The sequence below is a fragment of the Oncorhynchus kisutch genome, linkage group LG15 (genome assembly GCF_002021735.2).
Source record: "Oncorhynchus kisutch isolate 150728-3 linkage group LG15, Okis_V2, whole genome shotgun sequence".
NCBI lineage: Eukaryota > Metazoa > Chordata > Actinopteri > Salmoniformes > Salmonidae > Oncorhynchus > Oncorhynchus kisutch.
This window is the reverse complement of record NC_034188.2, coordinates 82,027,376-82,044,849: the sequence shown is the minus strand read 5'-3', so window position 1 is coordinate 82,044,849 and position 17,474 is coordinate 82,027,376. Positions and strand designations below refer to the sequence as shown.

Genomic DNA, 17,474 nt, shown 5'->3' with positions numbered 1-17,474 from the left:
AGACTACCTGCTGGTTACTAGTCCAACGCTCTAACCACTAGACTACCTGCTGACCCTGATGGGTAGTGGTAACCTCTCTCTCTCCCCTGCAGCACTGGTTCCAGGTGGGCACAGACAGCAGTAGGTGTGTTACCTGCATGGTGAGCTACGGCCAGGGGGTGTGGCTGGCACTCCAGGGTAGTGCCCAGATCAGACTTTACCACGCCCAGACCTGGGAAAGCCTGACCGAGGTGGACGTGGCTCCCGCCGTGCACAAGATGCTTGCAGGTAACACAGAGCACACACCATACGTGTCCAAAACATCGTAGACCTTTACTGCCTTAACGACGGCAGTTAAAATACACACACACACACACGCACAAATTAATTCAGCACATTACATTACACATAACACATTACTCTTAACCAGTAGATGGCAGCACCAGAAAGCACTCTATCTCTCGCCTTTCTCTCTCTCTCGCTCTCGCTCTCGCTCTCTCGCTCTCTCGCTCTCTTGCTCTCTCGCTCTCTCTCTCTCTCTCTCTCTCTCTCTCTCTCTCGCTTTCCTCTCTCTCTCACCTTACCCTCCACCATTCTCATCCCCTCTCCAGGTTCAGATGCGATCATCCGGCAACACAAGGCAGCGTGTCTGAGGATCACAGCTCTCCTGGGCTGTAAGGACCTGCTGTGGATCGGGACCAGCGCAGGGGTGGTCCTGACCCTGTCTATCCCAGCCGTCAGCTCTGGGACTGTGTCAGGGACGCTGCGGTCACCTCTGACCCCCATGGGCTCCGCTCACGGACACACTGGCCATGTGAGGTTCCTCACCTCCATAGAACTACCTGAAGGATTCGATGTCAACTTCCCCCTGCCCGCCGATACCACAGGTAACCATGTCACTTCAAAATCAAATCAAATCTATTTATATAGCCCTTCGTACATCAGCTGATATCTCAAAGTACTGTACAGAAACCCAGCCTAAAACCCCAAACAGCAAGCAATGCAGGTGTAGAAGCACGGTGGCTAGGAAAAACTCCCTAGAAAGGCCAAAACCTAGGAAGAAACCTAGAGAGGAACCAGGCTATGAGGGGTGGCCAGTCCTCTTCTGGCTGTGCCGGGTGGAGATTATAACAGAACATGGCCAAGATGTTCAAATGTTCATAAATGACCAGCATGGTCGTATAATAATAAGGCAGAACATTTGAAACTGGAGCAGCAGCACGGTCAGATGGACTGGGGACAGCAAGGAGTCATCATGTCAGGTAGTCCTGGAGCATGGTCCTAGGGCTCAGGTCCTCCGAGAGAGAGAAAGAAAGAGAGAATTAGAGAGAGCATATGTGGGGTGGCCAGTCGTCTTCTGGCTGTGCCGGGTGGAGATTATCAAGCACCATTATTTCTTACAAACACATTTGTCATTCAATGTTTAAATGGATGCTTCCATATTTATGACCTTTGAACTCCTTTGTCTCCAGCCCAGAGTGGTGTTGACGGGGGTAATGGGGGTCTGCAGAGGCGGGACTCCTCTCACCGACGAGCCTCCGCCCTCCTTCCCGTCAAAACCAATCAGCTGGTGATCTCAGGTGGCGACGGCTACGAGGACTTCCGGCTGACCAATAGCAGCAGTGAGACAGTTGGGCGGGATGACAGCACCAACCACTTACTGCTGTGGAGGGTCTGAGCCAATCAGCCGGCCCCATTTGATAAAGCCCAACCCCTAAGCACCAGCAACATACAGTACTGCCTTGGAGAGTTCTCTGACCCCTTTAAACCCCACCCTCAGCTGAAACCGCACACAAACCCCGCCCTCCTCTTTAAACCCCTCCCCCTTTTTATTAGGTCCAGTTTTCTTTGTCCTTTGCTCAATCTTCTGATCTCTCTGTGCACGGGTGTTGTTAGCCCAGACTGAAAAACTACAGGCTCACTTTAAACCAGGTTTCTGTTGTTTTAGTTTATTCCGATGCAACTGTGTATGTTGTTAATCGCTGAGTGGTGTGTGCTTGGTGTTCCGGCGTGAATCGCCCTCCACTTGTATTGCTCAGTCTGTGGACTCCGTGTCATAATGAAACTCTACAGACTTTACTTGGAGAGAGGGAACAGAGAGAGAGAGAGAGAGATTGGGAAAGGGAGAGTGACTGGAGAAAAGAGATTAGATGAAGGATATGGAGGGAAAGCAAGAAAGAAAGAGACAAGGAAATAGAGAGTGTGGATGAGGACAGACCGATCAGGTGAAGGAGAAGAAGAGAGAGAGAGATTGAGGCAGACATGGTGAAAGGCGAGTGATGGGAAGAGGATTGTGAACTCTGCAACAAGCCAAATGATGGACTAATGGAAGTAACAATGGAACAAGGAGTTTGAAGAAGGGCCTGAGGAGTGGGGTCAAACATCCATCTTTGGATTCCTCTTTTTGGCCCACACCATGTGAACACTCCATCCTAGGGAGGAGAGGAGTAAGGGATGGAAAAGGGAGTGAAGGAGACTAAAGAGTAAATTTATAAAAGTAACCAATGTGCAATATATGGCAAGGGTACCTACTAAAACTATACACGAACACACACACACACACTTTCTTCACTCGTTTGACAAAACGCAGCTCGTCTCTCCTCAGCCTATGACTCACTCATACATACACCTCTTTCTCACCCTTAATCACTTTTGTGTTTGTTTTTGATTGTTTTAAAGGTTTGTTCTATTTTAAAAGAACTGAAACAGCATCGCACCACTACAGTGAAGTGTGTTTTAAAGGTTTGTTCTATTTTAAAAGAACTGAAACAGCATCGCACCACTACAGTGAAGTGTGTTTTAAAACGTTTATTTTAGAGGTCGTAGTAGAGATGTGTTTGTACAGTATTTATGTTTTTGATTTTAGCTTTGTATTTTTTACAGCTTAATTTATAGATGTCTTTTTGTTTCTTTCTTTGCCTCTAAGAGATTGTGATTTACAAGAGCTCTGACACACACACACAAACCAGTGTCCTCAAGTTCAGGCTCAAGTGGTGATCGTGTTTAATGTCTCCAAGCCATGAGAACTACCCTGCAAACTATCTGGGTCACCTTCAACCACTCCAACCGAATGCATTAGCATTAGGCTAATTACCCCACTGTGAGCCAATGAAGAGGCTAACCGATTATCAGACGCGACAGGTAGCCTAGCGGTTAAGAGCCTTGGGCGAGTAACCGAAAGGTTGCTGGTTTGAATCCCCGTGGCGACTAGGTGACAAAAAATCTGACAATGGGCCCTTGAGCAAGGCACAACTCTTAATTGCTCCTGTAAGTCGCTCTGGATAAGAGCGTCTGCTAAATTACTAAATATGTAAATATAATCGGATGGTCCTTGGATATTCAACTGCTGCTAGCTGTGTCTCTGTGTAGAGGTATGTTAGTGGAGCAGCCTGTCTCTGTGTAGAGGTATGTTAGTGGAGCAGCCTGTCTCTGTGTAGAGGTATGTTAGTGGAGCAGCCTGTCTCTGTGTAGAGGTATGTTAGTGGAGCAGCCTGTCTCTGTGTAGAGGTATGTTAGTGGAGCAGCCTGTCTCTGTGTAGAGGTATGTTAGTGGAGCAGCCTGTCTCTGTGTAGAGGTATGTTAGTGGAGCAGCCTGTTTCTGTGTAGAGGTATGTTAGTGGAGCAGCCTGTCTCTGTGTAGAGGTATGTTAGTGGAGCAGCCTGTCTCTGTGTAGAGGTATGTTAGTGGAGCAGCCTGTCTCTGTGTAGAGGTATGTTAGTAGAGCAGCCTGTCTCTGTGTACTTGCTAAGTGTTCTGTATTTTAGCCAAGTGTGGAATAATTGTTGTTTATTCTGTCCATGTTGTGTTGTCACATTGGGTAGATGGTGTGTCACATTATATTTCCATGGTCCCCTCCACCCATTATATTTCCATGGTCCCCTCCACCCATTATATTTCCATGGTCCCATCCACCCATTATATTTCCATGGTCCCCTCCACCCATTATATTTCCATGATCCCCTCCACCCATTATATTTCCATGGTCCCCTCCACCCATTATATTTCCATGGTCCCCTCCACCCATTATATTTCCATGGTCCCCTCCACCCATTATATTTCCATGGTCCCCTCCACCCATTATATTTCCATGGTCCCCTCCACCCATTATATTTCCATGGTCCCCTCCACCCATTATATTTCCATGATCCCCTCCACCCATTATATTTCCATGGTCCCCTCCACCCATTATATTTCCATGGTCCCCTCCACCCATTATATTTCCATGGTCCCCTCCACCCATTATATTTCCATGGTCCCCTCCACCCATTATATTTCCATGGTCCCCTCCACCCATTATATTTCCATGGTCCCCTCCACCCACCTCTGTTTTCACAGTAACTGCGTACTACATTTATAGACACTACATTGTAGAATATGAAGCATGCTAGCTTTCATGTTAATCAAGTAACAGAATTGAGTAGGATATCACTGTGGCAAAGACATTCAGAATTGACCATTCACACTACTTCTAACCATCATAATAAGTTTATGCTGCCATCCTAGTAAATTTCAGTAGCCTTTCTGCCAGTGTGTGAAAGAAGTCTTTATTGTGTAATGTAAATATTGGTATATATGTCTGTTGTTTGTGTAAATAGTGCCCCCCCACACGGTCCTCAACTGTTGATATGAATCTAATGGCATATTTTTATATACTTGTGTGTGTTTTGTCTCCTCTGGCATGTGCTGTCAATCACGTTTAAATTATAACTGCCACAAAATTACAACAAGAGAAAGAAAACAGCGTCTATGGTTACACTTCAGTTGTCATGGTTACTTCACCGTTTTCTTCCTGTAGCTGTTTCTGTTTCGTCACTTCGGGTTCTTCTTTGGAATTAAATCATGTCACTGGTGCCAGACTACCAGGTGTCTGTAGCAGTTCTTACCACCGCTGGGAGTTGGGATGTATCATGTGCTGTCTGTCTGTCTGTCTGTCTGTCTGTCTGTCTGTCGGTCGTTTTCCAGAGCCAGGAGTGAAGAATACTGATTAATTGACTTGGCCAGGACCAATCAGGACCCCATCTATGGGATCTAACTTCGAACTCAAGATCTCAAGCAAGAAGACTTCAGTACAGCAGTTATTGTAGGAGAGGTGAGGACTTGCACTCTCATAATGAGGTAGCCCTGCCTGTGGCCTAAAACTCTGTCACCCTCTGACCCTCTGAGGGAATTCCCGAAGGTTCAGATCCCACCCGTGACCCTAACACCACCACAGTGACTGTAAGTTCTCTGTACCAACACAATGTATAGTACTGGAAGATCCCTGGATGAACCATTATCACACACACACACAGCAAAGTGAAATGCTCTGATAAAGGACCTGCATGTGTGTGTTAGTAGGAGGGGGCTGGGAATGAATGTCTACGCTCACACACTCTCAATGAATGAAGACACACGACCGATTGAGACGCGTTGCACAATAGACCTCCTGTCTGCCAGAAGAATGAGATGTTGATAGTGTGTCAGACTCACACAGTCAGTCAGACAGACAGACAGACCAGTGGAACAGTTCAGACAGACAGACCAGTGGAACAGTTCAGACAGACAGACAGACCAGTGGAACAGTTCAGACAGACAGACAGACCAGTGGAACAGTTCAGACAGACAGACAGACCAGTGGAACAGTTCAGACAGACAGACAGACCAGTGGAACAGTTCAGACAGACAGACAGACCAGTGGAACAGTTCAGACAGACAGACAGACCAGTGGAACAGTTCAGACAGACAGACAGACCAGTGGAACAGTTCAGACAGACAGACAGACCAGTGGAACAGTTCAGACAGACAGACAGACCAGTGGAACAGTTCAGACAGACAGACAGACCAGTGGAACAGTTTAGACAGACAGACCAGTGGAACAGTTCAGACAGACAGACCAGTGGAACAGTTCAGACAGACAGACCAGTGGAACAGTTCAGACAGACAGACCAGTGGAACAGTTCAGACAGACAGACCAGTGGAACAGTTCAGACAGACAGACCAGTGGAACAGTTCAGACAGACAGACCAGTGGAACAGTTCAGACAGACAGACCAGTGGAACAGTTCAGACAGACAGACCAGTGGAACAGTTCAGACAGACAGACCAGTGGAACAGTTCAGACAGACAGACCAGTGGAACAGTTCAGACAGACAGACCAGTGGAACAGTTCAGACAGACAGACCAGTGGAACAGTTCAGACAGACAGACCAGTGGAACAGTTCAGACAGACAGACCAGTGGAACAGTTCAGACAGACAGCTATTTCTCTAAATGCTGCATCTGCAGGTTGAGGGAGTGAATTGAATCTCAATCATGGAGGGAAAGAGAATGAGGACAGTGAATTTGTATCCCATCCTTTTAAGTAACCATTATCTAAACCCTCTACTTTGATGATGATGTCATGACAGGCTTTTTGATTTATATAAGACCCAGTGTCATGTACAGCATTATTTTTGCATAGGCTACCCATTTAAATTACACGCAGTCTTGATTCTGTCATACATTTTCAACTTTGATGTGTTGATTTTGCATAAGTCATGGCAAAGACATTCTTTATCTTTTATCGAGTTATTTAGTAGTCTAGTACAAGCAGCCTATAGGCCAAGCCAGTGAGGTTAGTAAAGTTAGGTGGTCAGGTGTGTATAAACTATGTATGCCTGCCTCGGTTATCATAGCAAAGCTTTTGACGGCCTGATGATGCACGAGCAGGCTCCTAAGAGGCGAGGCGGATGAATCCCGACAGATGGCTCCCGGTCCCGTTAACTCTTCGCCGTTGCCGTCCCGGTGCGCGTGGATTCCCCGCATTGACTCGTGATGAGTTCAGCAGCAGAGGAGGCGCGCGGAGAGAAAAGAGGGGGGAAATAAGGGGGCCCGCGCGCGCCACACGGGTTTCAACCGGTGACGTAGCTGCCTGTTAACTCACCAAGCGACATTACCGTATTTACATTTCTGTATCAGAGAACTCGCGAGGTGTAGGCCTGCTTCCTACCGGCATTTTATCTGTATGTTTCTGAAATATCCCGTATATACAGCGTATATATATACAGCGTACGCGAATATCTGACAATGATCGTCCCACACCACTGATTTCACCCTATTTAACCACCAATCTGGTAAGTGTATAAACTTTTAGTTTATGATTTAGCTTGTTTCATGTTAAAGCCTCGTTTTGTCTTGTCTCTTCTGCTATTGGTTTGATAGCTTTTTGAGCGTTTTATAAGGTTCTATAAGGTATAGCTAGATTTGTACTTTAGAGCTGGTTCTTACAATGAAGATGTTTCACTTCCGATTAAATTGAATCGGAGTTGTGGTGGTTTAATATCTTGCTATAGCATGCAACCCCATTTTGTTAATAGCCTATACTTTTGGACATCTATAAGGATGGGAAGTATATGTCCCACTTTGTTTGGTTGTATTCACTGAAACGATGTCACCACGAGTTAATGCTTGTGTTCAAGTTTATCCTAATGTCATACTTTTGTTTTGAAGTCCATGTTTAGGAGAGGCTATTGTAACATATTTTGGTGGTGTATGTGTATTGTGTTGCTCTGTCTGAGTCTGTGGGATAGTAAAATGAAAGTAATTGGCGAATTTAGAGAGATGCATCTCCCTAGCCACAGAAGGCAATGCTGTTCCCTCGTCAGCAATGCTACAATGTCTCATGGCGAGTGGAAATATGGACAGCGCATGATGCCATGTCTTTATGACTCATGTGTCGCATATAGCCTATATGAACTTGAGCAGTAGCCAATGCTGGGCTATATCCATAATACATCATGAAAATGGTATAACCTGTTATTAGGGCACAATAAACATAGACGTTCATTGTTAAAAAGTTGTAAAAACTTAGAGGTTCTTCTGTCAAATTTTTTCAACTCGCTTCTAAAGTATCCGGATAGTCTGTGAGGGAAGCGTTTTACGTGAGATGTGATCCGTTACATTGTAACTAAGTGTGCGTGATGACTTCACTGTAGCTAATTAATCATGGAAAACCTTCAGGGGTTCCGCTAATGACAACTGCCACTCGGTCATAATTGACTATATCGTAAATATTTTAATTTGGTTTAAGGTCAGGGTTAGGCATAAAGTTAGCAGTGTGGTTAAGGTTTGGTTTAAAATGAAATTTTAAGAAGAGAAATTATAGAAATAGGCGGGGTTTATTACTTTGTGGCTGTGGTAACTAGTGATGACCACAGTGGATAGACTATTTGATTCTTCAAAGTAGCCACCCTTTGCCTTGATGACAGCTTTGCACACTCTTGGGGTTCTCTCAACCAGCTTCACGAGGTAGTCACCTGGAATGCATTTAAATTAACAGGTGTGCCTTTATTTCCTTCTTAATGCGTTTGAGCCAATCAGTTGTGTTGTGACAAGGTGGGGGGGGGGGGGGGGGGGGGTATACAGAAGACAGCCCTGTTTGGTAAAAGACCAAGTCCATATTATGGCAAGAACAGCTCAAATAAGCAAAGATAAATGACAGTCCATCATTACTTTAAGACATGAAGGTCAGTCAATAAGGAACATTTCAGAACTTTGAAAGTTTCTTTAAGTGAAGTCGCGAAAACCATCAAGCACTATGATGAAACTGGCTCTCATGAGGACCACCACGGGAAAGGAAGTCCCAGAGTTCTCTGCTGCAGAGGATAAGTTCATTAGCGTTAACTGCACCTTAGATTGCAGCCCAAATAAATGCTTCACAAAGATAACAGACACATCTCAACATCAACTGTTCAGAGGAGACTGCGTGAATCAGGCCTTTATGGTCGAATTGCTGCAAAGAAACCACTACTAAAGGACACCAATAAGAAGAGACTTGCTTTTGCCAAGAAACACAAGCAATGGACATTAGACAGGTGGAAATCTGTCCTTTGGTCTGATGAGTGCAAATGTGTGATTTTTGGTTACAACCGCCATGTCTTTGTGTGGTTCCCAGTGGGACTATCATTTGTTTTTCAACAGGACAATGACCAAAAACACACCTCCAGGCTGTGTAAGAGCTATTTGACCAATAAGGAGAGTGATGGAGTGCTGCATCAGATGACCTGGCCTCCACAATCACCCAACCTCAACCCAATTGAGATGGTTTGGAATGAGTTGGACCGCAAAGTGAAGGAAAAGCAGCCAACAAGTGCTCAGAATATGTGGGAACTCCTTCAAGTCTGTTGGAAAAGCATTCCTCATGAAGCTGGTTGAGAGAATGCCAAGAGTACAAAGCTGTCATCAAGGCAAAGGGTGTCTACTTTGAAGAATCTTTCAAGAATTTGTTAAATACTTGTTTGGTTACTACATGATTCCATATGTGTTATTTCATAGTTTTGATGTCTTCACTACTATTCTACAATGTAGAAAATAGTAAAAATAAAGAAAAACCCAGCAATGAGCAGGTGTGTCCAAACTTTTAACTGGTTGTGTGTGTGTGTGTGTGTGTGTGTGTGTGTGTGTGTGTGTGTGTGTGTGTGTGTGTGTTATACTGAACAAAAATATAAACGCAACATGTCAAGTTTTGGTTTCATGAGCTGAAATAAAAGATCCCAGAAATGTTCCATAACCACAAAAAAAGCTTATTTCTCTCAAATTCTGTGCAGGAATTTGTTTTCATCCCAGTTAGTGAGCATTGCTCTTTTGCCAAGATAATCCATCCACCTGACAGGTGTGGCATATCAAGAAACTGATTAAACAGCATGACCATTACACAGGTGCACCTTGTGCTGGGGACAATGAAAGTCCACTCTAAAATGTGCAGTTTTGTCTCACAACATAATGCCACAGTTGTCTCAAGTTTTGAGGTAGCATGCAATTGGCATTCTGACTGCAGGAATGTCCACCAGAGCTGTTGCCAGAGAATTTATGTTCCCGTGGTGATGGGGTTATGGTATGGGCAGGCATAACCTACAGACAACAAACACAATTGCATTTTATCGATGGTACAGAGACACCGTGATGAGATCCTGAGGCCTATTGTCGTGCCATTCATCCACCACCATCACCTCCATGTTTCAGCATGATAATGCACGGCCCCATGTCGCAAGGATCTGTACACAATTCCTGGAAGCAGAAAATGTCCCAGTTCTTCCATGGCCTGCATACTCTTCAGCCATGTCACCCATTGTGTCTGTTTGGGATGCTCTGGATCGACGTGTACGACAGTGTGTTCCAGTTCCCGCCAATATCCAGCAACCTCGCACAGCCATTGAAGAGGAGTGGGACAACATTCCACAGGCCATAATCAACAGCCTGATCAACTCTATGCGAAGGAGATGTGTTGCACTGCATGAGGCAAATAGTGGTCACACCAGATACTGACTGGTTTTCTGATCCACATCCCTACCTTTTATTTTAAGATGCGTATCTGTGACCAACAGATGCATATCTGTGTCCCCAGTCATGTGAATTCCATAGATTCCGGGCCAAATTAATTCATTTCAATTGACTGATTTCCTTATATGAACTGTAACTTTGGAAACATCTTTGAAATTGTTGCATGTTGCATTTCTATTTTTGTTCAGTGGATATCTATCATTGATAGGTTTAGGTTAGACTGAACTTGAATGACATGCCTGTGACTTCAACATATTTAAATGGAGTCTACTGTGGTACTACTATAGCCATCTGACATAACTTTGATACCGTAGATGTCTATAGAGCCACACTATCATCGTCTTCACTTAACTTCTTATGGCTGGGGGCAGTATTGAGTAGCTTGGATGAATAAGGTGCCCAGAGTAAACTGCATGCTACTCATTCTCAGAAGCTAAGATATGCATATTATTATTATATTTGGATAGGAAACACTCTGAGTTTCAAAAACTGTTTGAATGATGTCTGTGAGTATAACAGAACTCATATGACAGGCAAAAACCTGAGAAGAAAGTGGAAAATCTGAGGTTTGACATGTCTCTACGGACTGTAACGGAACCTTTTGACTTTTCGTCTGCTCGTGTGTCATGAATTTGGATTACTGGGCTGAACGCGCTAACAACAAGGAGGTATTTGGACATAAAGATTAACTTTATTGAACAAATCAAACATTTATTGTGGAACTGGGATTCCTGGGAGTGCATTCTGATGAAGATCATCAAAGGTAAGTGAATATTTATAATGCTATTTCTTACTTCTGTTGACGACACAACATGGCGGATACCTGTTTGGGTTGTTTTGGTCTCTGAGTGCCGTACTCAGATTTTTGCATGGTTTGCTTTTTCCGTAAAGTTTAAAAAAAAATCTGACACAGCGGTTGCATTAACTTCTTGACGCTACCCATGTCGCAGGATCATTTTAGTCAGCAACCGCTGAATAGCATAGCGCAACAGTCAAATAATATTACAAAAAAATATTCATATTCATGAAATCACAAGTGCAATATAGGAAAACACAGCCTTTTGTTAATCCACCTGTCGTCTCAGATTTTGAAATTATGCTTTACAGCGAAAGCAATCCAAGCGTTTTTGTAAGTTTATCCATAGCCTAGCATAGTATTATGTACACTTAGCATCAGGAAGCTTGGTCACGAAAATCAGAAAAGCAATCAAATGAAATGTTTACCTTTGATCTTTGGATGTTTTCACTCACGAGACTCCCAGTTACACAACAAATGTTCCTTTTGTTCCATAAAGATGATTTTTATACCCAAAATACCTCTGTTTGTTTGTGGCGTTATGTTCAGAAATCCACAGGAAAGAGCGGTCACGACAACGCAGACGGAAATTCCAAATAGTCTTCATAATGTTCACAGAAACATGTCAAAAGGTTTTTATAATCAATCCTCAGGTAGTTTTTAAAATATATATTCTATAATATATCAACCGAGTGTGTAGGTTTTTCAATAACAGTGGGAGAAACAATGGCCGCTTTACTCTGTAGCGCAAAAACTCACTCTGAGAGCCCCCACCTATCCACTTATGCAATGTGATCTTTCACGCTCATTTTTCAAAATAAAAGCCTGAAACTATGTCTAAAGACTGTTGACACCTTAGGGAAGCCTGAGAAAAAGGAATCTGGTTGATATCCCTTTAAATGGAGGATAGCCGTCACTTCCTGATTGGATTTTCCTCAGGGTTTCGCCTGCAATATCAGTTCTGTTATACTCACAGACAATATTTTGACAGTTCTGGAAACTTTTGAGTTTTCTTTCCTAATCTGTCAATTATATGCATATTCTAGCATCTGTGCCTGAGAAATAGGCCGTTTACTTTGGGAATGTTATTTTTCCAAACATAAAAATAGTGCCCCCTAGCTTCAAGAGGTTAAGGAGAAGTATATCTAAAGTTCCATGTATAACACTTGTATTTTCATCAACATTTATGATGAGTATTTCTGTAAATTGATGTGGCTCTCTGCAAAATAACCAGTTGTTTTTGGAACTACTGAACATAACGCGCCAATGTATACTGAGATGTTTTTATATAAATATGAACTTGATCGAACAAAACATACATGTATTGTGTAACATGAAGCCCTATGAGTGTCATCTGATGAAGATCATCAAAGGTTAGTGATTAATTCTATGTCTATTTCTGATTTTTGTGACTCCTCTCTTTGGCTGGATTTTTTTTTGTGTTTTTCTGTGACTTGGCTCTGACCTAACAATCGTTTGTGGTGCCTTCGCCGTGAAGCCTATTTGAAATCAGACACTGTGGTGGGATTAACAAGAAGTGTATCTTTAAAATGGTGTGAAATGTTTGAGGAATTTTAATTATGAGATTTCTGTTGTTTGAATTTGGCGCCCTGCACTTTCACTGGCTGTTGTCACATCAATCCCGTCATCCCAAAGAGTTTTTTTAAGTGGAATTTGGTACAAGGCACTATCTGGGCCAGTGACACCAGCCCAAAGCAGTTGCAGAGAGAACAATTCAATGTTGTATCAACAATAAATTGCTTTCGTTGATTTAGTTTTTGATGCGTTGTTATTGTCAGCAGTGTTTTCCAGCAGTGAATAACTTCCTGTGGCGGACTGCACTAGCATCGAATAGTCCCCGCGATATGCAACTGTTCAGAGAAGTCAGAACCAATACACACAGTCAGTTAGGAAACACACACAGTCAGCTTACCGATCGGTAGTTGGATGGGCTATTTACAGCGAACTCATCCCCATATTGTTTTTATATACTTTTTTGTTCTTTTGCACAGCAGTATTTCTACTTGCACATCATCATCTGCACATCTATCACTCCGGTGTTAATTTGCTATATTGTAATTACTTCGCTACTATGGCCTATTTATTGCCTTACCTCCTTACGCAATTTGCACACACTGTATGTAGACATTTTGTTTGTTTATTCCATGTGTAACTCTGTGTTGTTGTTTGTGTCACACTGCTTTGCTTTATCTTGTCCAGGTCGCAGTAGTAAATGAGAACTTGTTCTCAACTGGCCTACCTGGTTAAATAAAGGTGGAATGAACTGACGGTTGGTCTCTGACACTATCCACAGGTGTGACCTACAAATTATGACATAATTGTTCCATCATTGTAATGCCTTGCCTACTGGGTGTGTCAGGTCTATCTGTAATATCTACTGTATTTGTCTGTGTGTGTTTTGGCAAACCATGGATTGCCCCTGTGCAGAACTGTGAATCCATTTTATGGATGTCATTTAACTGGCCACAGACTGTAGCCAGCCAGTAATTTAGACATGCATTTCATTTCTCTTAAAACTATCTTCTGTCATTGCCCACAAAAGGAAAACGTCCCAGCAGTGATTAAAGTGTTTGATGTCCCCAGAGGAGGACATAACTTATCAGCGTTAACCCTGCTGACACACAGACACGTGTACTATGGACACACACACACACGCATATACTATGGACACACACACACACGCATGTACTATGGACACACACGCATGTACTATGGACACACACGCATGTACTATGGACACACACACACACGCATGTACTATGGACACACACACACACACACATGTACTATGGACAAACACACACATACTATGGACACACACACACATACTATGGACACACACGCATGTACTATGGACACACACACACATACTATGGACACACACACACACATACTATGGACACACACACATGTACTATGGACACACACGCATGTACTATGGACACACACACACATACTATGGACACACACACACGTACTATGGACACACACGCATGTACTATGGACACACACGCATGTACTATGGACACACACACACATACTATGGACACACACACACATACTATGGACACACACACACATACTATGGACACAGACACTGATGCTCCTGAAGCTTTCTCCAAGAGGAGGAGAGTCATGTTATCATGCAGGCCAAATTCTTGGCAGAAAGTTCCATTGTGAAGGGCCAAATTCCTGCTCGGTTAAATAAATAGGCGCCATCCCACTGTAGCTGAGGAGAGGAGAGGGTCTTTCATAACTCACTCCTCTCTGTCCTTCCTTCCTTCCATCCGTCCTTCCTTCCTTCCTTCCTTCCTTCCTTCCTTCCTTCCTTCCTTCCTTCCTTCCTAGTGGCCTGGTTATGTAATGTGTAGAGCTTTGTGACCTGACCAGGGGAAACTCTGGGTTCTAAATGAGAGGGGTTCACCCCAATACCTTCTGGTAGAGATGGCACGGCCTGGATATAGACGAGGGTGTGTCTATGTGGGAGTGTATCCCCTTATTGGTTTGTCATTTCTTTGAGTGAATGTCTTGTCTCAAGGAGGAGGGAAAGAAGTGGAGTGGATAAGGAGTGAAAGGGAGAGGTTAAGAACAGTGGATAAGGAGTGAAAGGGAGAGGTTATGAACAGTGGATAAGGAGTGAAAGGGAGAGGTTAAGAACAGTGGATAAGGAGTTAAGAACAGTGGATAAGGAGTGAAAGGGAGAGGTTAAGAACAGTGGATAAGGAGTGAAAGGGAGAGGTTAAGAACAGTGGATAAGGAGTGAAAGGAAGAGGTTAAGAACAGTGGATAAGGAGTGAAAGGGAGAGGTTAAGAACAGTGGATAAGGAGTGAAAGGGAGAGGTTAAGAACAGTGGATAAGGAGTGAAAGGAAGAGGTTAAGAACAGTGGATAAGGAGTGAAAGGGAGAGGTTAAGAACAGTGGATAAGGAGTGAAAGGGAGAGGTTAAGAACAGTGGATAAGGAGTGAAAGGGAGAGGTTAAGAACAGTGGATAAGGAGTGAAAGGAAGAGGTTAAGAACAGTGGATAAGGAGTGAAAGGGAGAGGTTATGAACAGTGGATAAGGAGTGAAAGGGAGAGGTTAAGAACAGTGGATAAGGAGTGAAAGGAAGAGGTTAAGAACAGTGGATAAGGAGTGAAAGGGAGAGGTTAAGAACAGTGGATAAGGAGTGAAAGGAAGATGTTAAGAACAGTGGATAAGGAGTGAAAGGGAGAGGTTAAGAACAGTGGATAAGGAGTGAAAGGGAGAGGTTAAGAACAGTGGATAAGGAGTGAAAGGGAGAGGTTAAGAACAGTGGATAAGGAGTGAAAGGGAGAGGTTAAGAACAGTGGATAAGGAGTGAAAGGGAGAGGTTAAGAACAGTGGATAAGGAGTGAAAGGGAGAGGTTATGAACAGTGGATAAGGAGTGAAAGGAAGATGTTAAGAACAGTGGATAAGGAGTGAAAGGGAGAGGTTAAGAACAGTGGATAAGGAGTGAAAGGGAGAGGTTAATAACAGTGGATAAGGAGTGAAAGGGAGAGGTTAAGAACAGTGGATAAGGAGTGAAAGGGAGAGGTTAAGAACAGTGGATAAGGAGTGAAAGGGAGAGGTTAAGAACAGTGGATAAGGAGTGAAAGGGAGAGGTTATGAACAGTGGATAAGGAGTGAAAGGGAGAGGTTATGAACAGTGGATAAGGAGTGAAAGGGAGAGGTTAAGAACAGTGGATAAGGAGTGAAAGGGAGAGGTTAAGAACAGTGGATAAGGAGTGAAAGGGAGAGGTTAAGAACAGTGGATAAGGAGGAGGAGAAGGAGTGAAAGGAATATCACCCAGCATGCCTCTACAGACAGACAGACAGACAAACAGGCAGACCTACAGGCAGACAGACAGAAAAGAGGAGACACCACAATCAAGCTCTTAAATGTCCCAGCTGATAGTGACTGTAACTGTGGTTACTCCAACAGCAACAGGAAGCTTACTGCAGCCTCTCACCTCTGAGGATTTGGGACAAGAGGAGGAAACCAACCTAAACTACACACATTACACTGTATTCACTGGGAACACACACACTGTACAAAGTCATACATGATCTATGGTAATAGTTAATGGGTCAGGTATATTCTTTGTAAGTTGTGGATCTTACTTTGACTCTCCTACACACCTTTGAAATGTTTAATGCCCCGACTTAAACATTTTGTCCTGTGTATGTAGCATACAGCGGTGTGGCTGGGCTGTTATGAAGCCGTCCATCTGTCCTGTGTGTGTAGCATACAGCGCTGTGGCTGGGCTGTTATGAAGCCGTCCATCTGTCCTGTGTGTGTAGCATACAGCGCTGTGGCTGGGCTGTTATGAAGCCGTCCATCTGTCCTGTGTGTGTAGCATACAGCGCTGTGGCTGGGCTGTTATGAAGCCGTCCATCTGTCCTGTGTGTGTAGCATACAGCGCTGTGGCTGGGCTGTTATGAAGCCGTCCATCTGTCCTGTGTGTGTAGCATACAGCGCTGTGGCTGGGCTGTTATGAAGCCGTCCATCTGTCCTGTGTGTGTAGCATACAGCGCTGTGGCTGGGCTGTTATGAAGCCGCCCATCTGTCCTGTGTGTGTAGCATACAGCGCTGTGGCTGGGCTGTTATGAAGCCGTCCATCTGTCCTGTGTGTGTAGCATACAGCGCTGTGGCTGGGCTGTTATGAAGCCGTCCATCTGTCCTGTGTGTGTAGCATACAGCGCTGTGGCTGGGCTGTTATGAAGCCGTCCATCTGTCCTGTGTGTGTAGGATACAGCGCTGTGGCTGGGCTGTTATGAAGCCGTCCATCTGTCCTGTGTGTGTAGCATACAGCGCTGTGGCTGGGCTGTTATGAAGCCGTCCATCTGTCCTGTGTGTGTAGGATACAGCGCTGTGGCTGGGCTGTTATGAAGCCGTCCATCTGTCCTGTGTGTGTAGGATACAGCGCTGTGGCTGGGCTGTTATGAAGCCGTCCATCTGTCCTGTGTGTGTAGGATACAGCGCTGTGGCTGGGCTGTTATGAAGCCGTCCATCTGTCCTGTGTGTGTAGGATACAGCGCTGTGGCTGGGCTGTTATGAAGCCGTCCATCTGTCCTGTGTGTGTAGGATACAGCGCTGTGGCTGGGCTGTTATGAAGCCGTCCATCTGTCCTGTGTGTGTAGGATACAGCGCTGTGGCTGGGCTGTTATGAAGCCGTCCATCTGTCCTGTGTGTGTAGGATACAGCGCTGTGGCTGGGCTGTTATGAAGGCGTCCATCTGTCCTGTGTGTGTAGGATACAGCGCTGTGGCTGGACTGTTATGAAGCCGTCCATCTGTCCTGTGTGTGTAGGATACAGCGCTGTGGCTGGGCTGTTATGAAGCCGTCCATCTGTCCTGTGTGTGTAGGATACAGCGCTGTGGCT

General features: G+C 44.4%; 1 protein-coding gene and 1 pseudogene across 2 annotated transcripts in view; both read left to right on the top strand.

Annotated features, from left to right (window-relative positions):
• arhgef17 (Rho guanine nucleotide exchange factor (GEF) 17) overlaps positions 1-4,837 on the top strand; it is a 108,384-nt gene extending 103,547 nt beyond the window's left edge. Inside the window, exons 18-21 of one of the 2 annotated variants that reach the window (XR_004203200.1) lie at positions 93-267; positions 591-866; positions 1,452-3,350; positions 3,487-4,837. Coding sequence is in view for 1 of the 2 variants with exons in the window: in XM_031791191.1 (XP_031647051.1) it covers positions 93-267; positions 591-866; positions 1,452-1,657 (657 nt within the window). In the remaining variant the exon portion in view is untranslated. Of the gene's footprint in view, positions 1-92; positions 268-590; positions 867-1,451 lie in introns of both variants that reach the window. The other variant, XM_031791191.1, reaches the window with a different exon arrangement.
• A 129-nt stretch (positions 4,838-4,966) lies between these two features.
• Positions 4,967-17,474, top strand: part of LOC109878863 (tumor necrosis factor receptor superfamily member 19L-like) — a 57,821-nt pseudogene continuing 45,313 nt past the window's right edge.